The 23,665-nt window shown below is 36.2% G+C and overlaps 1 protein-coding gene across 1 annotated transcript in view; it reads left to right on the top strand.

Annotated features, from left to right (window-relative positions):
* THOC1 (THO complex subunit 1) overlaps nt 1-23,665 on the top strand; it is a 57,161-nt gene that overhangs the window by 26,032 nt on the left and 7,464 nt on the right. Inside the window, exons 11-17 of the mRNA XM_012445006.3 lie at nt 665-796; nt 18,437-18,537; nt 19,943-20,009; nt 20,207-20,257; nt 20,352-20,422; nt 21,142-21,237; nt 21,693-21,758. Of these exons, the coding sequence (XP_012300429.2) occupies nt 665-796; nt 18,437-18,537; nt 19,943-20,009; nt 20,207-20,257; nt 20,352-20,422; nt 21,142-21,237; nt 21,693-21,758 (584 nt within the window). The remainder of the gene's footprint in view (nt 1-664; nt 797-18,436; nt 18,538-19,942; nt 20,010-20,206; nt 20,258-20,351; nt 20,423-21,141; nt 21,238-21,692; nt 21,759-23,665) is intronic.

The following is a 23,665-nucleotide window of genomic DNA, read 5'->3' as shown; positions in this document are numbered from 1 at the left end:
TTGGTCAGTCTTTAGCACAAGAAATGCCTTAGAGTTTCCACAGGTGGTTAGACAATTTCACTGGTAAATTTCTGTGTAGTCTTAAAGTGTTCCGTTCTCTGTTTGCCCCTTACACAAACTTCTTAAGAAATCATGTTTCTTTAGGAGTAGAGAATTTGTTCCTACTTTTACAATAAGTGAAATATCATACAAAATAGTTTTTTGTTTTGTTTTGTTCTGTTTTGAGACGGAGTTTCGCTCATTACCCAGGCTGGAGTGCAATGGCGCGATCTCGGCTCACTGCAACCTCCACCTCCTGGGTTCAGGCAATTCTCCTGCCTCAGCCTCCTGAGTAGCTGGGATTACAGGCACGCGCCACCATGCCCAGCTAATTTTTTGTATTAGTAGAGACGGGGTTTCACCATGTTGACCAGGATGGTCTCGATCTCTTGACCTCGTGATCCGCCCGCCTCGGCCTCCCAAAGTGCTGGGATTACAGGCTTGAGCCACCGCGCCCGGCCACAAAATAGTTTTTAATCTCATTTTGCTATAATAATTTTTATTGTTGGTATGTTTTACAATATACATACATGATTGGGAGTAAATTCTAGGTATTTTGATGCAGAAAAGAACTAAATAAATTTTGGCAACAATGTTGAATAAAGCTAATATTTTTATTTTGCAGTATTCTGAAGAAGTTTTAGCTGTTTTTAAGAGTTACAAACTAGATGATACTCAGGCCTCAAGAAAAAAGATGGAAGAATTGAAAACAGGAGGAGAGCATGTATATTTTGCAAAATTTTTAACAAGTGAAAAGGTATAAGTTTTTCTTTTTCACTAAGCATAATAAAAAATGGTCTTGTTTTATTTCTGTTCAGCTGACAACCTTTCTAATTTAAGTTGAATAGAAATGTTTCTTATTGTACTTTTGGTTAAAGCTGATTAATGTTAGTTTGAAAGTCCCATTTCTTCCTTTCTCAAGCAGGACTAATTTGATTTCAAAGGTGAAAGTAATTCTACATTAAGTCTGTTTTGTAGACTAATTTTGGAATAAATGCAGTTTAATTACTTTCTTGACTATATATTTTAAACATCAATTTAGGATTTAATTTGTATTTATGAAAATAATATTTTATTATTATTTAGGTACAAGTAAGGGGTTTAAAACTTTCTTGGTAATCTTATTTACATTTTAAAAAGTAAATTTTGTTCAAATATAATGCTACAAGATTATGTAAAGTTTCTAGTCAAAATGGCACATTGAGTTTATGTTTCGACTCACTCCCTTTGCTCCAAACACATAGCAATGACGGGTAAAATATAAACAAGAAAACAAAAGAGACAAAGCTGGGCTTCCAGAAACAAGATAAATATCTTCATGGACCAGAAATGCCAAGTAGTGAGCAAAACTGCAGCCTGGGCCTGCTGGACTCTCTATCCAAGGCAGGTGGTGGTGTCCAGGAGTTTGGCTACAAGTAACAGAGATGAAATGTGCACCATGTGGGACAAGGGGCCAGAGCCAGATTCACTTCTTGAAGCCAAGGACTAGGGTGGAACTTTATCCACTTTTGGAAAGAAACTAAGAAAAAATATTGCCAGCCTTCTGCCAAGGGCTATGGTTTTATAGGAAGTTGTGGGCCTAGGGATAACAAAGACAGTTTTGTGTCCATCTGCTTGCTCAGTGACCAGATATGTGATATGCTCATTATACTTATGAAACAGCTGCTCCAAGAGGTCGTCATAAGACTTCTTCCAGACTTTTGGACTCAGGGGCCCTGGTAGAAGCAGATGCAAAACTGCTAGACAGGGAAGAATGTACACAGAGAGGGAGGGGAAAAGAAGTAAACAAACATCCTGAAAGAAAAGGCTCCTGTTCAAAACTCTGATAAATTAAAATTCCAAAATCCATAAATCTAATGCTAAGAGGGATCACCAGCAAAATCAACTATTGAGATATACGTATATTTATTCCTGATGAAATATATAGCCTGACCAAGACTTTATGTATGTTTTGGATACTCAAAAAGATAATTGATGAGATAACATTCATTGAAAAGAAGCAAGAAATCATGAAACAGAAGCAGGCAGAAATGAAATAGGACAGTTGATACAACTAATTGGGAGTCTTGGAAATGAAAAGTATAGATCATTGAAACCAAAACACAAGACACAGAATTAAACTATACAATGGACATAGATGAACAAAGAACTAGTGAACTGAAAAAGGTGATGAGAACTTCATCCAACAAGCAGCACAGACAGAATTTTTTTTTAAGTGAAAGAGCAGTTAAAAGCCATGGTGAATAGATTGAGAATTTCCAACATTTGTCTGGTAGGATTTCCAGAGAAGAAAGTGGAGGGAATGGTAGAGAAACTGGATTGCAAAGAATTGAAGGAAATCTCAAATCCTCAGCTTAAAAGTGTGCCACAACTGCCAAGCAGGATAAAGAAAGATAAATCTATGCTTCAGGACGTCATGCCATAACTGTGGGCATTCAGAGGAAACCCAAAAGCCACTAAGGGATAAGAAAGACAGATATACTGGGAAGGAACAGCAGTTTGACTGTTAGCAGATTTCTAACAGCTATCAACCATTAATACCAGAAGACAGTAGAGAAATATTAAAGTGCTGAGAGAAGAATGACATTCAATCTTGAATTTTATACCAAGTTAAATATACTCAAGACTATTGATGAAAGAAAGACGTTTTTATTTAAAGACCAGGATAACTTACCATTCAGTGACCCTCATTTTGAAAAATACTACTCAAGGATATTCTTCAGGAAGAAGGAAATTGAACCCATAAGAATGGAGTGGGATACAGAAGGCAATGGTGAGCACAAAAATTGAAAAATATGACAGTAAATTTACTATTGACTATAAACACAAAAAAAGTCATGAATGATTTAAAATTTTTTTAATTAAAAAATTTTATTAATGTGAAACTTAACTAGATGACAGTAATAATATGGAAGGGGAAAGCAGAGATGTTTAATGAGTAATTTAAAATGGCAGTTCTTGTCATCTTCAGGGGTAGGAAAGGAATACTGAATAACTTTAGACTTTTTATGTGTATTGAAAGGGTAACTACCAAAAGAAAGCCAACTTGTTGCTCTCAAAGAGCATAAATCAAAGGGAGTCAGGGAGGAACTTATACTACTTTATAAATCCAGCAAATGGCAGGAAGGGAAGGAAAAAGGAGCAGAAAGGAGGGGAGAAGTATGTCAGTAATAACAAGTATAAACTGATTTAATTTACCTAATAAGACCTTATCAGATTGGATTTTTAAAACTCCAGCTATATTTGTTAATTTAAATGAAACAAACAGAAGCCTTTTGGTTGAATAAAGATTTCAAAAGTTTTCTTCTACCTTATGTGGAAGAGGAGAAGAAAATCCCAAAGCTCTTCTCCTTGCTTAACAAAGAACCTTCCCAAAGATATCTACCTTTTAGAATGCAGAGGTGTCAGTTTAATATTATCAGGGCAAAAAGTTACAAAATAAAACAACCAGTAAGTGTTGTATACTTTTAAGAGTTACAGCTCCACATTTCTCAGGACATGACAGCTATTTCAAAACTCTGGATGTCTTCATAGATTTTGTTTTTTGTTTTTTTTTTTAACAAAATACCTTTTTTTTTTTTTTTTTGAGATGGGGGTTTCACTCTGTCGCCCGGGCTGGAGTGCAACAGCACAGTCTTGGCTCACTGCAACCTCTGCCTCCTGGGTTCAAGCTATTCTCCTGCCTTAGCCTCCCAAACAAATAGCATTTCTAAGGATATTTTAATTATGAAAGACAGCAGGATTAAACATTTTCAGAGAAATATCCACCGTGGAATATTTGATTGATGCTTTTTGTATCATTCTCCATTCACTTTATCATACTTGGCTTTCTAGTAGTATCTCTCCTTTTCTGAATCTTTGTGAACTTGCTTTCACCAGCAGTTAGAGCATGAACTTTAAGGATTGAGCACTGAAATTCCATTAATCAGTACCTCGAGAAAGGTAAAAGCAGCTTTGAGAAGCTTAAAACTTACCCTAGGAAAAAGAAAAAGGCACAGAATTATACCAGAGAATGTGAGGCATGTAATGTTTTGCATCTTCATTTCCCTTTGTTGCCCCTTAAGCAACAACTTTATTTTAAATGTACAGTCCTCCTGTACATTCTTCATATTTTTTGGTGAATGTTCAGTGTTTACTACTTATCTAAGTGAAAATACTTGTATTACCTTTATTCTGAAAAATATACAACATTTTATAAGCTTTACTGCTGCACTGAAAGAAGCCTTCTGGCATCACTATACCTTACGTGGTGTTTTAATACTAGGATTCCCAAAAAGGCCTTCACACCTAAACATATGCCAGTTTTGGGCCTGATGTTACTTTCAGCTTGATACAGATTTGGTAAGTCATGGGAAAGATCTCGATTTTTCAGGGATATAGGTGCTATATTCCTTGCCAGTAAGAGCGAGCTAAAGTGAAATCTAAAGCTATGATTATTTGCAGCATAACTCTATAGCCTATCACTTTACTGGTGAGCAGGTTTAGAAAAGTGATGTTGTCCTTATAAGGTTAGATCTTTCATCTCTGTAATAGAGCTTTTGACCCCATCCAGTAAGAATATTATTATCCAGAAGCATTATGTTTTGTTACTTGAATCTGCTCAGACTTTTCCTTAGTCAGGAAATAATGCTTGGCAAGGATGACGTAAACTTTTTTTTTTGAGACACCTTTTTTTTTTTTTTGAACCCACTGCAACTTCTGCCTCCCAGGTTCAAGCGATTCTCGTGCCTCAGCCTCCCAAGTAGCTGGGATTACAAGCGCCCAACACCACACCTGGCCAATTTTTATATTTTTAGTAGAGGTGGATTTTTGCTATGTTGGCCAGGCTGGTCTCAAACTCCCAACCTCAGGTGATCTGCCTGCCTCAGCCTCCCAAAGGCCGTGGCTCACAGGCATGAGCCACCGTGCCCGGCCAGATGATAAAAACTTTATAGTTAGAGATAGGCCAGTCATGTGGCAACTACAGGTAGGCAGAGGTTCTACAAATAAAATGGGTGTCTTTGTAAATTATCATATCTTCTTTCTGTTTTTTTCCCTGCCCCGAGACGGAGTCTTGCTCTGTTGCCCAGGCTGGAGTGTAGTGGCATGATCTCTGCTCACTGCAACCTCTGCCTCCTGGATTCAAGTGATTCTCCTGCCTCAGCCTCCCCAATAGCTGGGATTACAGGCATGTGCCACCATACCCAGCTAATTTGTGTATTTTTAGTGGAGTTAGGGTTTCACCATGTCGGCCAGGCTAGTCTCAAACTCCTAACTTGTGATCCACCTACCTTGGCCTCCCCAAGTGCTGGGATTACAGGCGTGAACCACCACACCCAGCCCATATCTTCTTTCTTAAAGATAGAAGTTTCCCCTAGAAACAAAGTGGCATTGTAATTTTCAAGAGCCGCATTTTTGTGCTATCTAGAGTGTGATTGTAAATACCAATGCCCAACAATATAGTTCTGTTGTTAGCAGAGCAAAATAATCTGGGGATATTAGTTACTAAATGTAGTGCTGAGATACCTGTATTGTTTATTTTTTAATGGAGTGGAAAAGTATCTGTTCTTTAAGGGTAGTCCAGGGATTCAGAAATTTTAGGGGAGGATTTTACCTCTAATTGTCCAACTTATCATACCAAATAAAAGGCACTGGTATTATAGGGATTCCTCCCTCTTTACTGTGTAGCATGTAAAAGCAGAACAACATTTCAAAACATTTAAGTACCATGAGTACTAACATGATGGTTAAAGGAATATATTTTTGGATCTTTTAAGTTCTCACAGAAAAAAGTATAACAATACTAACTAGATATAAGCCTCAGGGTTACCCAGTTCTTTAGAATGATATGCTTCTCACTTTCCATCTGAGACTCAATGACCAAAATGATCAGATGGAATACTCAGTAGCTAGCAGTTAACAGGGTGGGATTAACCACAGTAATGTACTGTTGACCCTAGTGTGGTCATTAGACCATTCTTGTTCATGGAGAAAGAAAATTCAGAATTCTGCAAAGTCTCTGTATTGTGTGAAGAGGCCTCAGATTAGGACTGTTGGTCATATTTTTTAGTAAGAAACTATCCATACAGTGGTTCTGCCTTAAATTTTTGGTACTTTCTATGTTCACTGAGAGGTACCTAAGGCTGAATCTTTATGTAGTGAAGGCTAAGATAGGTCTCTTATGCGATACACTGCAGCCTATTTAGGAGCAAATGAAGGCAGAAGCAAGACCCTCCTGTTAACAAGTGGGCAAGCTAACCACTATCCTACGATTTTTTTAACCTCATTAGTTGTTTTCGGTATGGGAGGTTTTTAGATAGCTCTGGAAGTGGGCTGCACAGCAGGAGGTGAGCAGTGGCAAGCAAGCAAAGCTTCATCTTTGTTTACAGCTTCTCTCCATCACTCAAGTTATCACCTGAACTCCGCCTCCTGTCAGATCAGCCGCAGCATTAGATTCTCATAGGAGCATGAACCCTATTGTAAACTGAGCATGAGGGATCTAGGTTGTGTCCTTATGAGAATCTAATGCCTGATGATCTGTCACTGTCTCCCATCACTGCCAGACCTTCTAGTTGTAGGAAAACAAGCTCAGGGCTTCCACTGATTCTACGTTATGGTGAGTTGTATATGTATTTCATTATATATTACAGTATAATAATTATAGAAATGAAGTGCACAATAAATGTAATGCACTTGAACCATCCCAAAACCATTCCCTCCACCTCCTAACCCCAAGTCTGTGGAAAAGTTGTCTTCCATGAAGCCAGTCCCTGGTGCCAAAAAGGTTAGGGATCACTGCTTTAGAAGTCTTTTGCTGACAGTCATGTCAGTCTTAGCATATAGGTGTGCTTTCACCCATCCTGTAAAGGTAAATACTATAGCTAAAACCTTTTCATATGATTGACATTTTTTAATATAAATAAAATTGAGTTGTAATGGTCCTCAGGGCAGAGGGCATGAGCTACCCTCTGTTGTGACATTTTTGAACTCTGTGGTCCTGACAAATAGAACAGCTCTTTAAATATCATTGAGCATATTAGAAAACTTAGAGCATGCTCAGTCATTGTTATTTTTAGAATAACCTGTATATGTGAGTCAGGCCATGGTTATACAAGCAAGATAAACTAATATAATTGATGCTACCAAGTAGCAGCCCTCTAGGAAAACTAAAGACAGTTAGGGTGCAGAAGATTAAAACAGTTCTATCAAGTATGTTTAATATGTAAACATTAACTGATTTATTTCATCCTGAATGTTATGAAGAACAAACATGTTAATATATAGTCAGAGATACGTAGGTTTAAAAACATGGGTCAGGGCAGACACATTGACTCATGCCCAGCACTTTGGGAGGCCAAGGCAGGCAGATCACTTGAGGTCAGGAGATTGAGACCAGCCTAGCCAACATAGGGAAACTCCATCTTTACTAAAAATACAAAAAATTAGCCAGGCGTGGTGGCAGGTGCCTGTAATCCCAGCTAGTGGGAGGCTGAGGCAGGAGAATTGCTTGAATCCGGGAGGCAGAGGTTGCAGTGAGCTGAGAACACACCACTGCTCTCTAGCCTGGGTGACAGAGTGAGAATCATGTGTTAGGGACTTTTTATGTTTTCTGTGTCTGAATTTTAATTTTTTGTAAAAATTTCTTCAATACTGTATAATCCTATAGAGTATTAAAACTTTACCAGATAGCATAAGAGTATTCTGTAGATTCATATAATTTTCAGTATTGTCTGAGATTTATGAAAACCAATATACAGACACTGGCTGTTTAATCACAGCATGATTTAGTTGTTCACCCATGTTTATGTATAAGTAATCCTGAGTATTACTAATACAGGTAATAACAAAATAACCTATATTAATTAGGAAGTTTCATTTGATTTAGCCTTTTAAAGGCAGAAACGTCTTATATTTACTAAAATTCCATATTTGTATCTTTTTTTTGTCTTGTGGTTTAATCAAAGGAAAGTCATAAAATCATCTTTTAAACTGAAAACTTTCAAATAGTACTAATGTAAAACATTAAAGAGTTTGTTTTACATTGAGTATGAGTATTAAGGAAAATGAAATTAAAATGTAAAATTTTGGTATTTATTTTACTGAGGAACACTATAACCTTCTAAGTCTACTTCAAAGTATAGTCATGTACCCCATAATGGCACCACATAATGACCACATAATTGGTCAACAGTAGACCCCATGTACAACAGTGGTTCTGTAAGATTATAGATTATAATACCGTATTTTTACTGTGCCTTTTATATGTTTAGATAAACAAATCCTTAACCATTGTGTTACAGTTGCCTATCGTGTTTAGCACAGTAACATGCTCTACAGGTTCGTAACCTAGGAACCATAGGCTGTAGCATACAGCCTAAGTCTGTAGTAGGCAATACTATTGTTAAGTACACTCTGTGATGTTCACACAATGAGGAAATTGCCTAATGACACCTTTCCTAGAATGTACCCTGTAGGTAAGCGACGCATTACTGTATTAGTACAGAAAGTTTCTTAAAACTTTTTGAGACTGTATCTTTAGGCTATTGTTTTACTAAAGAAAAGGGTTGAAACTTGATACCTCCTGCCTTCAATGGGCAGCTCCTTTCCCTTGTAACTTAGCAGGGACACTGAGAGGCCTTTAAACTAAAATTAAATTTTTCATTTTTTAAAGAAATTTTTATTGAAAGAAAGTTTGGAAAGAATTATTAGAAAGTAGGGCTGGAAATGGTGGTTCACGCGTGTAATCCCAGCACTTTGGGAGGCTCAGGCGGGCAGATCACTTGAGGTCAGGAGTTAGAGACCAGCTTGGCCAACATGTGAAACTCCATCTCTACACAATACAAAAATTAGCCAGGCGTGGTGGTACGCACCTGTAATCCTAGCTACTCGGGAGGCTCAGGCAGGGGAATTGCTTGAATCTGGGAGGCAGAGGTTGCAGTGAGCCAAAATCGCGCCACTGCACTCCAGCCTGGGTGACAGAGTGAGACTCCATCTCAAAAAAAGAAAGTAGGAATGCTATTTAAATTTATAATTTAGTTGTTTTTATACAATTGTTTATACATTCTTTTTCTCAGAAACCAAATGCTTTCTATTTCAATTGAATAAGCTATATGGAAAGTACTATTCCATGTAGAAAACTGTTTTATAGTTCAGTCCTCTAGACCCTAATATACTATCTAACACATTTGTGAAAATTAAAAGTTTAAATTGTGGCTTTCTTTTGTAAACATAACTGTGGAGCCTGTATTTTTTTTTTCCTCATCTGGAGAGAAAATGGGTATATTCAAAACATTTGGAGTTTAGGCTTGATTTCTTAATTGTCTGGGCAGATTTGAACACCTTGTCCAGGATTATGTAAGCACTTAGTGGTGCCTTTCAACAATTTAAAAAGGAAATCCAGTATGTGAGACCGGGTGTGGTGGCTCACGCCTGTAATCCCAGCACTTAGAGAAGCCAAGGTAGGTAGATCACTTGAGACCAGGAGTTTGAGACCAGCCTGGCCAACATGGTGAAACCCATCTCTACTAAAAATGCAAAATTTAGCCGAACGTGGTGGTGCACACATGTAGTCCCATCTACTCAGGAGGCTGAGGTGGGAGAATTGCTTGAACCCGGGAGGCGAAGGTTGTAGTGAGCCAAGATTGTGCCACTGCACTCCAGCCTGGGCGACAGAGCAAGACTCTTTCTTAAAAAAAAAAAAAAAAAAAATCAAGTACATGAGAAGTTTAGTACTTCTCTAGAAATCTCTCAAGACACACAATCTGATCAGAGTTATATACTGTAGAAACTGTCCAGGCTGTATTCCTTTCATAGACTCATTTATTTTCTGAGAAATATGCAACTCCTGCAGTCATGCTACAGAAAGATTACCCTATTGCCCACTCCTGATACACAATTTATATGGGTTTTCACACAAAAGTAAAAGTAAGCCTAACAGTCAACAGGAAAGATTATTAAATTATTAGGCCAACTAGAGGTCATATAAAAGCACTCTTAAGGATGAAAACATTCTAAACTAACTCAAGGTTACTTTACCTCACTGGTGGCTCAAGAGCAAAACAAATTCACAGTTACACAGATACTCTGAGCTTCCCATGCACCAAATTGCCATTGGTACGTTTGTCTTCTGGGGGCACCAGTTTCCTTTTAATGAGGTTTGCATCTTAGAATCTTATCCTTTCCTAGTTCACTTGCATTGCTTAGCTAAGTTCTGTAATTCCATGATTTTCATTAAGAAGGAAGAAAGCAGACCTAAGAAGCTTAAGACTTACGTGGAAAAAAAAAAAGAACACAAGAAAAATTTAATAAATGGAAGATGGAGCAGTTTATATCCACAAGGGATATATACCTAAAAAAACTTTTCAAAAAGATCAAAATATTAGGATGGAAAGAGACATACTAGGCTAATACCAACAAAAAGAAAGCTACATAAATAACAAATAAAAAAGAATTTAAGGGAAAAAGCTTAAATAGGACAAGGAACACTAGATAATAAAGGAATGAACCACCAAGAAGGTGTCAAGAACTTATATATACTTAACAATATGTCCTCAAATATATTAAGCAAAAACAAAATTATGAGAAGTTGGCCCACAATTACAGTGGTATATTTTTAACTGCTTCCATAAATAACCAATAGATCAGACAGACTAAAGATTAGTTAAGTATATGGAAGATTTGAACAATGAAGGTAATAAGCTTGATGTAGTACAGAACAAATAGAAGCAATTTATTTCTTTTTGTGTATATGTGGAATATTCACAAAGTTTGACCATGTACTAGGTCACAAAGAAATTCTCAAGAAATTTCAAAGATTACAGATGAAGAACACATTCTCTGGACACATTTCTGTGTAATCAAATCAGATTATAAAATTAGAGCTGCAAAAAGGATAGCTTAAAAAGAGGCAAATATATGAAAACATAAAAGTGCATTTCCCAGGAGTTAAAGAAGAAATCATAATGGAAATTCCAAACTTGTAATAAATGTTTATCAAAATTGTAATTACAGGAAGAATTATATGTCAGAAGTGTGGGTTACAAATAAAGGGAGATGTAAAGGGACAGTTACAGCTTCCTATGCATTAATGGAAAAAATGTCAAGAAAGAGTGACAAATTGAGCATTCAACTCAAGAAGTTAGAAAAAGTACAAACTAAATCTCAAGAAAATGGAAGTAATAATAATAGCAAAACCTAGTGAAATAAAACAAACTATAAAGCATATCAGCAAAACCAAAAGTTGTTTCTTTGAAAAGGAAATGTTATAAAAAGAAATCCAGAGCCTGTGCAAGGAAAGTGAAAAGATACCAGCAAACAATATTGACAGTAAAAATTGAAATAGAGATATTTGAAATGATTAAGAGGATATTATGAACAACTTCTAATAAATTCTGAAGCCTAACAAAATTAGAATTATGTAGAAAAATTTAATTACCAAAATAGACTCTCAAAAAAAAAAAATAGAAAACCAAATAGATGAATAACCATTAAAGAAATAGCAGCCAGAATGACATTTTTGAATGACATCAGGCCCAGAGATTTTTTTAGGCACATCTTATCAACACTTCAAAGAATAAATAATTTCTACCATAAATGAAAATTTTCAGAAGTTAGAAAAAGGGAAGTGCCCCCCCAGTTCATTATATAAGATTATAATTTACAAATAAAATCCCAATAAGGACAGAACAAGAAAAAACTTGTATATATATTCATGTCACACATAAATAGAATGTTTTGTATTTATAGAAATAAAATATGTTTTATAAACTGACAAATTAAGTGAAGTAGTTATTTTTTTTTTAAATAGAGACATATGATTTATCCTAGGAAGGTAAGTATGGTTGATCAGAAAGATAAATATAATGCCAGATTAACAACAGATTGACTGGGCGTAGTGACTTACACCTGTAATCCCAGCACTTTGGGAGGCCAAGGCAGGAGGATTGATTGAGCCCAGGAGCTCAAGACCAGTCTGGGCAACACAGCAAGACTGTGTCTGAAAAAATAAAATATGTTAAAGATTTTTAAGATGTGTATGATCATCCCAGAAGCCAAGAAAATTCAATAAAATCTAATATTCAATAAAAAAGTAGAAAAGAATGTTCTCTGAGTTGATAAAAGGACTGATTTTTAAAACTCTATTGCAAACATCATACACAGTTATGAAACTTCAAAAAGTATTCCCATTAAATCCAAAAAGAAGACATGGATGGACACTAACCATATTTCTGTTCAACACCGTACTGGAGGATCTAACCATTTCTATAAGAGAAAAAAACAAAAAAGAAATAAGAGTTATAAGTATTGGAAAAAGCAAAAAGTAAACTATCCCCATTTGAAGACAATGTAATTGTCTACAGAGAAAAATCCAAGAGAACCAAGAAACTGTTAGAACTAATGAGACTTCAGCAAGATTGCAAGAGAAACATCAATAGTGTTCTTATAAACCGGTAATCAATTACAGCATGTTATTCAGAATAGCAGTGAAAGCTCTCCAATACCTAGGCGTAATCTTCATAGAGAAAAATTACAAAAATGGAGCAGCATTACTACATTTGTAGATATAGACCCAGTGCCACTTCTCCTCAGATTCATTGATTCAGTGTATTTTGAATCAATATCCAAATGGGTTTTTTAATTTAACTTTTAGGCTATACCCAAAGGAATATGAATTGTTTTATTATCAAGACCAAATGGACTTTTTTGAGGGAACTCAAAAAGTTGGTCTTAACATTTTTATGGAAAAGCAAAGAGCCAAGCATAAGAAAAATGTAAACAAAGCAGGAACACTTGCCCTGTCAGATATTAAGATCTATTAGAGCAATAGTAATTAGGGCAGGTAATTACTAGTACCAGTATAAAGAAGAAGAAGAAAATTGAAACAATAGAAAGTCTGAATTATAGAAAAAATATACAAAAGAGATTGCATTATAAATTAGTGAGGAAAGGATGGATTATTCTTAATAAATGTTACTTAAAGACAATTCATTATCCATATGGAAAAATTAAAATAGAGTCTATACCTCAGTACCATCAATTCCAGGTTAATCAATTCCAGGTTAATTGAAAGTATGAATAAGAAAAGCAAGACTTTTAAACATTCAGAAGGAAATATGAAATATGTAAATTTGGAGTAGGGAGAGATTTCTTGAACTACAAAAAGCACAAATTATGAGGGAAAATATCAATTTAATATTTAAGACTTAAGAATGTAAAAGTCTTGAATAGTAAAAGATGTCATAGGTAAAATAAAAAGAGAAGCCACAGACTAGGGGAAGATATTTGCCATCTACATAACCAGAAAAGATTAGTATTCAGAATATTCCATTGATAAAAGACAACCAAAATGGAAAACTGAAAAGATGGTAAAAACAAGTCATTTACAGATGCAGAAAACTGAATAGTGAATGAACTTTAAAAAGATGCTAAGCATCTCTAATGCAAATAAAATGATGATATAACCATTTCACACTTAGCAAACTGGCCAAAATTGAAAAGCCTAACAATAATGGTATTGGCAAAGATGTGGAAAAATGAGAACTTTTATACACTGTTGAAATATAAATTGAATCAACCGCTTTACAGAATACTTTTGTAAAAACTAGTGAAGTTAAAACTTTGTTCCTAAATATGGCCCCCTACATAGGACCCACATATACAAGGAAATCTGTAAGAAGATTCACTGTACCATTGTTTGTAAATGATGTATTTATAAATGAAAGGTTAGAAACAGTGTCAATGTTCACAAGCAGAAAACTGATAAATTATGATAATTTTACATGACAGTTCTATAAAGCACTGAAAATGGATTATTATAGCAGGGGTTGGCAAATCTGGCCTATCATCTATTTTTGTAAATAATTTTTATTGGGCCAGGTGCAGTGGCTCAAGCCTGTAATCCCAGCACTTTGGGAGGCCAAGGCAGGACGATTGCTTGAAACCAGGAGTTTGAGACCAGCCTGAGCAACAAAGTGATACCTCTAACTCTACAAAAAAATTTTTAACATGAGCTGAGTGTGGTGGCATATGCCTGTGGTCCCAGCTACAGGGGAGGCTGAGGCAGGAGAATCACTTGAGCCCAGGAGGTCAAGGCTGCAGTGAGCCATATTCATGCTCCTGCATTCCAGCCTGGGTGACAGAGTCAGACCCTATCTCAGAAAACAATAAATAAGAATCATAATTTTTATTGGAACACAGCCACCTCATTCATTTGTCACTGACTGCTTTTGCTCTGTAACAGCAGAGATGAATAGTTGTGATGGAGATCATATAGTTCATAAAGCCTAAAATAGTTTCTGACTGGTCCTTAAAAGATTTGCCAATCCCTGAACTAGAGCAACATGTATTAAGATGGGTAAATTTCAAACATAGTGTTGTATGAAAATAGCAAATTGCAGAATAGTGCATATTGTATAGAATTTGAAACAATGCAAAGTACATCCATATATTTATAGATGTTTACATATGTAGTAATATAAAATGTGTATAAAAATCCTAACTGAAATACATGGTGGTGGTTACCATAGTAGAGGGAGAGAGGGGAATAGGAGTAGGGAGGTTATAGAGGGAGCTTCAACAGTGTCTATTATTTTCTGTTTCTTTAACAGATGTGTAATAGGTAGAAATGTTAGGATTTTATATGTAACTGGGTAATGGGTACATGAATGTTACTTAAGTATACCTTTTTGAACATTTAAAATATTTCATAATTTAGAAATTGAATAATTTTATCTCAGCTAACAGTTGGTGAGATTTTAATAAAATGTTCTGAATATTTTGTTTTCTAGCACACATTTTTTTAAGTATTTTGTGTTAAATTGATAGAAATGGAAGATTTCATATAATTTTACCTGGGAATATTATTTATATGTAAAATTTATTGACAGAAAGGGATGTAAGGATGACTGAAATGAAAAGCATGAGCTTTTTAGGTTTAGAATATCGGGAAAACTGAGGCCTGAGCTAAGATGTGCCATAAAAACTAAGGACAGTAGCCTAGTGCAATGGTGTATGCCTATAGTTCCAGCTATTTAGGAGACCAGGGCAGGAGGATCACTTGGGCCCAGGAGTTCAAGTTCAGCCTGGGCAACATAGCGAGACCCTTCTGTACTAAATACATACATAGATACAGCTAAGGACAATAAAAACCCTTTGCTCAAGATACAAAGACATTTATAAAGAAACATTTGGGCCAGGCATGATGGCCTATGCCTGTAATCCCAACACATTGTAAGGCCAAGACTGGAGGATTGCTTAAAGCCAGGAGTTCACAACAGCCTGGGCAACAAAGTGAGACTGTTTCTTTACAAAAAAATTAAAAGAAAAAAATTAGCTAGGCATTGTGGCATACGCCTGTGGTCCTAGCTACTCAGGAGGCTGAGGCGAGGGAATTGCTTGAGTCTCCGATTTCAAGGCTGCAGTGAGCTATGATGGTGCCATTGCACTCCAGCCTGAGAGCAGAGTGAGACCCTGTCTCTAAAAATAATGATAATGAAATATTTGACTTATGACATAGTGTAAATGGTATAATTTTTTAAATAATCAAAGAAAAGTGGAACTAGATAGTATGTATTATGAAAGAAAGGGTACAATTGAGTGTGTTAGTTTTACTCTTAGCTCTGTCACTAGCTGTGTAACCTTGTATAGGTAGTTTTAACTTTTCTGAACCTAGTTTCCTTAAGTATAATGTGAAGCAGTTAGCTTGAATCACATTAGATCCTTTCCACCCCTTATTCAGTGTCTTCTTGACTCCTATTTTCAATCCATTGTTTCTATCAAGAAAAATTTTTCAACAAAAATAAAGTGAAGACCTAGTAAGCATCGCCTAGCCAGTTTGGTTCATCTCTTTAAGCCAGGGGTTCACATCTCTACTCCAGATGTATTGAACTGTGTACTGTGGTCCTTCCAATAGGCCAGTCTCTTATTTGGCTCCCCTTCTTGTTCCCCCACCCCCCTCCCCCCACTCTCCACCTTTAGGTTTATTCCTTGTTGAGAGTTTAGATGCTGCTTTCTCCAGGAAGCCTTCCTGAATGTGCTTGAGGAAATGGGTGGATGTTGGAGCCTCTCATTCAATTAGCCAACACTGGAGAACAGCTTTTGTGGAGGAAACTGATATGTTTTACTTTGTTCATGAAATCTGATCAAGTGTCAGTTGAACATTCAAGTAGAAGTGTGTAATAGCTTGTTGAGTATACAAATCTGGAGATTACGAACAAGATCCAGGTTGAGAGTATAGTTGTAGGAGTTACCAGTTTATAGATGGTAATTCAGATGTCGAGTATATGAAAATGAGCTAGTGGGGAGAGTGTAGATTGAGAAGAAAATATTCAATCAAATCCTGAAGAAAACTCAAGTTTAAGGGAGAATGGAGAACAGCAGAAGAAGATTGAAGAGTAACCAGTGAGATTAGAGAAAAACTAGAAAAGCATGGACTTAGGGAAGCCTAGCATATCAAGTAGGATGAGGTCAATAAAGAGTGTTCACAGGATTTAACAACAAATAAGTCATTGCTGATCTTGACAAAAACACTTTGTTTTCCCCCTCCCCTCTGGACAAAATCTTGCTCTGTCACCCACACTGGAGTGCAGTGGCACGATCTCGGCTCACTGCAACCTTCGCCTCCCAGGTTTAAGCAATTCTCCTGCCTCAGCCTCCAGAGTAGCTAGGACTACAGGTAAACGCCACCATGCCCAGCTAATTTGTTGTAGTCTAGGCCAGGAGTTGGCAGACTATATGTATAGCCTACAGACCAAATCTGGCCCACCATCTGTATTGATTTTTTTTGGTGGTTTTGGGGTTTTTTCCCCCCCCCTTACATTTTAGATTTTTAAATACCTACATAATATCTATAATATGCCTCTTAGCCCACATAACCTTAATTAAAATATTTATTATTTGACACTTTAGGAAAAAGTTTGCTAACTCTTTAGACTAAAATAGGATTATCTTAAAATAGGATGGGACTAATAGATAGGCAGAGAACAGATGGGTCAGGGACCTTAAAGTCTCAGTAAGATCCAAGTGTTAGGTATATTGGGAGCAACTGAGCGAGAGACTGGGAAGGATGGAGGTTGTGGTGAGATAGGATTGTGAGTTAAAGACTTCAGATCTGGGGTAGCTGTGAGTGACCCCAGGCCTAGCTGTGGCCACAGTAGTGGGTAGCTGGAGCAGAGAGATGTGCCTGTTCATGGAGTTGAGAGCAAGGAACTAACAGCCTAAGTGGAGACAGTCCAGTTGCCCAGGGCCTGGAGGAAGGGAAGGTTGATAGCCGGTCATTCACATTGCCAGTTTGGGATAGGAGAGTTAATATAAATAACAATCAAATATATTCAATACTTAAAACCGAGGGAAACCTGACTGGAAGGCTGATCATTAATTATTTTCTTTAAAGACCTGGAGCCGCAGTGTGGAAGGGGTTGCTAGTGAATAAGAAGGCTTATGTGTGTTAGGTGGCATTAGTAGATGGTACCAAACCATGTAAAGCAGAGCCAGCGGAACTTGGGACATTGAACCAAAACCAGTCACTGACGCTTCCAACTGCCTTACTGGTTTTTCATTTAGAAGAACGTGACTTTCCTTTGTTGCTGTAGTTTTTGAAGGTAGAACTAGCATGAGAATGTGGATATAGACCAGCTTCCCTTCAGTGCTCCATGCACATAATCAGAATGACCTTCCTTCATCACTGGAGGTTATTCTTACAGGTGGATGGCAGGGTCGCTGAAGAACTTCCCCATAAATGACTTTCAGGTCCTTTCTAATCCAGATTCTGTGATGATACAAGTATAATGCAATTTTCATTAAAAGCTAAAAACAAAGCCCATCTAATCAGGGATGATCTTCACCTCTAATTTCTTGTTTATTATCAAGTATTACCTCTGTTGCAGGCACTTTGTAGGGCTACAAAAACGAGTGGTACCCCTTGATATTGTCCTATTATCCATGCCTTCTTTAGCCATTATTTTTTCATATGTGGGAAAGTAGTAGCCTCGGTTTTACTTTTTAATTTTATTTATTTATTTATTTATTAAATTTAGAGTCCTGCTATGTTGCTCAGGCTGATCTCAAACTCCTAGGCTCAAGTGATCCTCCTCCTCAGCTTCCTAACAGGCTTGTGCCACCATGCCTAGCTTACTTTTTTATATTTCTGCCTTATTTTATCCTCATGTCAGGACCACAGATAGAGCATTGTTATACCAACATGAATACGTCATGGCATAAAACAGTCAAGAAATCAAAATGAAACCTTGACTGGGCTGTCTGTGGGCTTGTGTGGTAATGCCTCACATGCAGTGAACTCTCAACAAATGTTTTTTAAATTGAATTGGAATCTTCCATTTCTATAGTAGCATATTTTGTACCTTCAGGCAAAACTTGATTTTAATGTGTTGTTTTTGTATGTGTTTGCTTGTTTCTTGAGTAGCTGATGGATTTACAACTGAGTGACAGTAACTTTCGTCGACACATCCTGTTGCAGTATCTCATTTTATTCCAATATCTCAAGGGGCAGGTCAAATTCAAAAGGTAAGATAAAATGGGTAGTAAACAATTTGTAAACAGTAGCCAAGAAAAAAAAGGACTTGCTTATGATTTTTCTTATGTATTATGTCCGTTTCATGTATAAGGGCTGCATCACTAAAACACATGTATTGCAGCTGACTATTGAAGGCTTTTAGTTATTAGGATATTTGTTTAAGGAAAAGATGTTAAATATGTCTGTCAGTGTGAGTTTTTCCTGCCCAACTCCAGGGCTTACCAGGAGTTGTCGATTTTATTGGCAGGTGGAGGTCTCTGCTCCAAACTTCCGTCATTCCCTTCTCACCTCCGTCAGACCTCCTCCAAAGCTGATTTGCAGACTAAGCCAGTAATACATATCTCATAAGGTGTGGAGCTGTGTAGGACGTTTGAGCTAAAAGATGCAAAGGAAATCTTTAAGCAAAAAGGATTTCATTTCTTTGGAGTTTCACAAAACCTCATTAGACTATCTGTTGTCTATCTAAATCCCTCCATCCATTTCCTTCTGTCTTGTCCATAAATGAAAGTAGAGCTCACTGTTACTTGACAGTGTTTGTGTTAAGGACACTGAGCAATGCAGTATTAGTTATATAATGACTTTACTACCTGCTGGATTCGCATCCTAGGCTTGTCATTTGCTGGCTGTAGTACAGCTCTTTCAGACTTGTAATTTTAAGGTACTAGCACATGGTAAACACTCAAAAAATGTTGTTTCTTATCCTATCTATTTTGGAGGTTTGGTGTAGCATAGTAGAAAGATCGAGGACTTTGGAGTCAGACCTAGGTTTGAGTTATAGCTTTATGGCCTTGAGCAAATCATTGAGCCACCATAGTCTGTTTAATATGGACTTGTACTTGTTCGGAGAATTCAATGAATAATGCATGTAAAGTGTTCAGATCCTAGCTATCAATATTTATAGGATGGCTTTAAATCACCTAGTGCATAATGAGAGCTCAATTAATGGCAGCTGTTAACAATTTGGGTTTGCCTGTTGCCTTTTCTAGGGTTTGGGTGTTTTTATTTGTTGTATTTTGAATGTATCTTAAAGGAATGTAGCATGCCAGACTGAATGTGCATTATGTATACAAATATCTTAATATCAAATCAGAGGTTTTCATTTCACATTCAGTTTATTTTAGGAAACATTTATTGCTCTGTTCATAGTTTATCTAATGGATTAATTTAATGTTTTATTCTCCTGCATATGCTTTTATGTTTTCAGTACCCACCTTCTTGAGGAATAAGTGCAAGAATTTTCTCTTATAATCCTCTCATTTGTGACTGTGCTTATCTTGGTAATTTTTGATACTATCCACAGTGTAGTTACATGTTACATGCCTTGTGTTTTTTAAACCTTAAAATTGAATATGCATTGCTGTAACTCAAGCATGCTTTCATTGCTTTGTTCCCTAGTTCAAACTATGTTTTAACTGATGAACAATCACTTTGGATTGAAGATACTACAAAATCAGTTTATCAAGTAAGTTCAACACGCAACAAACCCATGATTGAAAAAATGGAAATTTAGAATTTTCTTTGTTTCAGCCCCAAATAGGAAAATAAGGATAAAGTTAAGCTCAGGTACAAGACCACAAACACTCCTTGGTTCTCTGCCTACAAACCACTCCTATGATGCAGAAAGTTGTTGAAAGCTTAGTATATTCTTTCTAATCACAGCTACTATCTGAAAACCCCCCCGATGGAGAAAGATTTTCAAAGATGGTAGAGGTATGTGATTTTTATGTTTACATCCTCTTTTTAGCACGAAAGAGAATTTCAGAGGATTCCATTAACCAAAATATAATTTCTTTGTTTTTCCCAGCATATATTAAACACTGAAGAAAACTGGAACTCATGGAAAAATGAAGGTTGCCCAAGTTTTGTGAAAGAAAGGTAAATACATACTCATCACAAAAACTATAAGAAAGGCTTTTCAAAGTATGCTTTGATATAATTATAGCATGTGAAGATACGTGTATATATTTCATATAAAAAATGTAAGTTGAACTCTGTAAGAGTACAATCACTTTGATATACCTCTGTTTGTATTTTTTTAACCTCAAAAATTTCTTGTCATTAAGTTCCTGGAGCAAACGTCTATATAAATTATTGAGAATACTGTATATATACTCTGTGTAATTTGCCCTATAATGTGGCATTTTTGTCTTATTTCTGATAATTGTTCTATCAGAATATGAAGTTTTTATCTTTTGTTTTGAGATGGAGTCTCACTTTGTCACCCAGGCTAGAGTGCCATGGTGCGATCTCGGCTCACTGTAACCTTCACCTCCCAGGTTCAAGCAATTCTCATGCCTCAGCCTCACGAGTAGCTGGGCTTACAGATGTGCACCACCATGGCCAGCTGATTTTTGTATTTTTAGTAGAGACAGCGTTTCACATGTTGTCTAGGCTGGTCTCGAACTCCTGAACTCAGGTGATCCACCCACCTCGGCCTTCCAAAGTGCTGGGATTACAGGCGTGAGCCACTGTGCCCAGCCAGTTTTCATCTTTTTTAAGAGGAAAACAATAACTAAATTTTATTTTACATTAAACATTCTATTTCTGCTATCCATTTGTTATTCAAAAAATAGTGTATGTTTTGTTCACCACAGAACATCAGATACCAAACCTACAAGAATAATTCGGAAGAGAACAGCACCCGAGGACTTCCTAGGGAAAGGACCCAGCAAAAAAATTCTGATGGGAAAGTAGGTGAACTTGTCTTTATGTGGGATGTTCTTATTTTTGTATTTTGAAGATGTTACTATAAGAATTCTTCATCTTTAAGCATCAAATGGCTGTGCCACTTTTTTCCATTTCACAGACAGTAGAATTGTTGAGATTTAGTTGTTGCAAGGTATCATAATCCTTGAGTTCTCTTACCTTCCAGTTAAAATTCAAATTCATTGCTTTATATTATGCTAGAACATTTTTAGAGAAAAACCTAAAGATTATATCATTATTAGTCAGAATTATAATAGATAATAATATATGGAGAATAATTTTAGGTATTTTAAATACCAGAAATTATTGAGAAAAGTAAAACTCATATTATCAACATCCCAAATCCGTTGTTTACATTGTATTGTTTTTCTATTCAGTTTCAAGGCACATGAGGATAGTGTCCATAAAAAATGTATTTATTTGTGTATCTGTTTTGTAGTGAGGAGTTAACAAGGCTTTGGAATCTTTGTCCTGATAATATGGAAGCCTGCAAATCAGAAACAAGGCAAGTTGAACATTTTTTAAATGAAGTGTTGCTTTTGTCAAGTGCTGAGTAGAATGGAACCTTTTCTCAGCTATGAAAAGAGCTCAAACGAAATTTAAGTTTTTTGTGGTTGACTTTGGCACAGTAGAATATAGCTTCCCACCATAAAACACCTAGAAGTTCTGATAAAATAATTTTAGAAATCACAAAAAAATAAAGATTCACAAAAGGAATCAAAACAAATAGAAGAGTAAGCCTATGAACTGATACGGTTCTGTGGGAGCAGCACTAATGATTCCAAGCTTTGAGAACCAAGGAACTTGGGTTTTAATAGTCACAGAAGGACAGAAGGGCCTTAGGCCTGCACAAATTTGTGAGCGAGTTTCCCCTGAACAAAGCTGAAATTGTTGAAGCACTACACATCTGTAAAAGAAGGGCAGGGTGGGGGCATGCTCACTGGCACAGGAAATAAAGGAAGCTTCTGCCTTTACCAAGGTGTAGGTGACAGGGAAAGGTATTCCCTGAGAAATTATAACCATAAGTCTGCTCTCAGGCAGTGTTACAGTTTAAATTTTTCCTACCAGCAGTAGGAAAAATCCTACCTCAAGCTAAGATACTGAGCTAGAAAGTCCCATGCTGGCAATAAAAATCATTCTGAAGGTCTGACCTTCAACCCAAACTAAACAAGATTCCCACAGATAAATATCTAAAATTATATTCACAAGGTTATTAAAAAAAAAACCCAAAGATAAATTCACCATCTAAACTTACAAAACTTTCAGGGAAACAGTCCACCATGGGCAAGAATTGGCAGACAGAACAAGCAACAGAAGTTGTCCACTTTAATTAATCATAAGATAAAGGCTGTAAAATAAGTATATTTCAGAAAATTAAAATAAGGAATTGAAAACACAGGGACATGACACTATCAAAAATGACAAGGCAAATTTGAAAAACAAGTAATACTTCTAAAAACGAGAAAATATAGTCATTGAACTTGCAAAATGGACAGGTTTAATAGCAGTCTAGACACAGGTAAGAATTAATGGATCAATAAATGATTAAGAACTCACCCAGAAAGCAATACAGAAGGAGCAGAGTTAGAAACAATGACTTAATGATAGTTGAGGAGGTCCAGCAAACATCTAATGGCAGAAAGAAGTAATAGATAATGCGAAAGAGGCAAAATTGAGTTAATGATTGAGAATAGGCATGAATTCATAAGATCAAGAAACATAATACTTAAGGAGGATAAACCAAGTAAATCTGTATCTCTGTACATGAAGTCAACAGCCAAAAAAGCCTACAAAGGAACAAAGTTAAACTAACAGTTGACTTCAGGAACAACAAAAGAAATCAGAAGACAGTGGGATGAGTGCTTAAAAATATCTTTCCCATGCTCTATTACTTCTTTCTGCCATTAGATGTTTGTTGGACCTCCTTAACTATCACTAACTCATCATTTCCAACTCCTGCTCCTTCTGTATTGCTTTCTGGGTGATTTCTTAATCATTAGTTAATTCATTAATTCTTACTTTACCTATGTCTAGTCTGTTATTAAATCTGCCCATTTTGTAAATTCAATAACTATTTTCTCATTTCTAGAAGTATTACTTGCTTTTTCAACATTTCAACTCCAAATTCTGTAACAAGTTAAACAGTTGTAGTTAATTGAGTGATTGACTAAAACTGTGAGAAATTATGAACATTCCCTAGTAAGAAAGCTGTCTTAAGGAAACTGAACCCAGAAAGGAGTAAATTGCAGAGAGGATTACTATGTAAACACTTTGGTAAACATGAAGAAATCTTACCAAGAATTCACTGTACGAAATAGTAATAATTATTATTTGGGGTTATTTTAAAAGGTAAACTGGCTAAAGGTGACATGTAAGACAAAAAGGGGTGGTTAGAATTTTAAAATGTTAGGG

Source organism: Aotus nancymaae, unplaced genomic scaffold, assembly GCF_030222135.1.
Source record: "Aotus nancymaae isolate 86718 unplaced genomic scaffold, 86718_ANA_hifiasm-v0.15.2.pri h1tg000020l, whole genome shotgun sequence".
Taxonomy (NCBI): domain Eukaryota; kingdom Metazoa; phylum Chordata; class Mammalia; order Primates; family Aotidae; genus Aotus; species Aotus nancymaae.
This window is presented reverse-complemented; position numbering and strand designations above follow the sequence as displayed.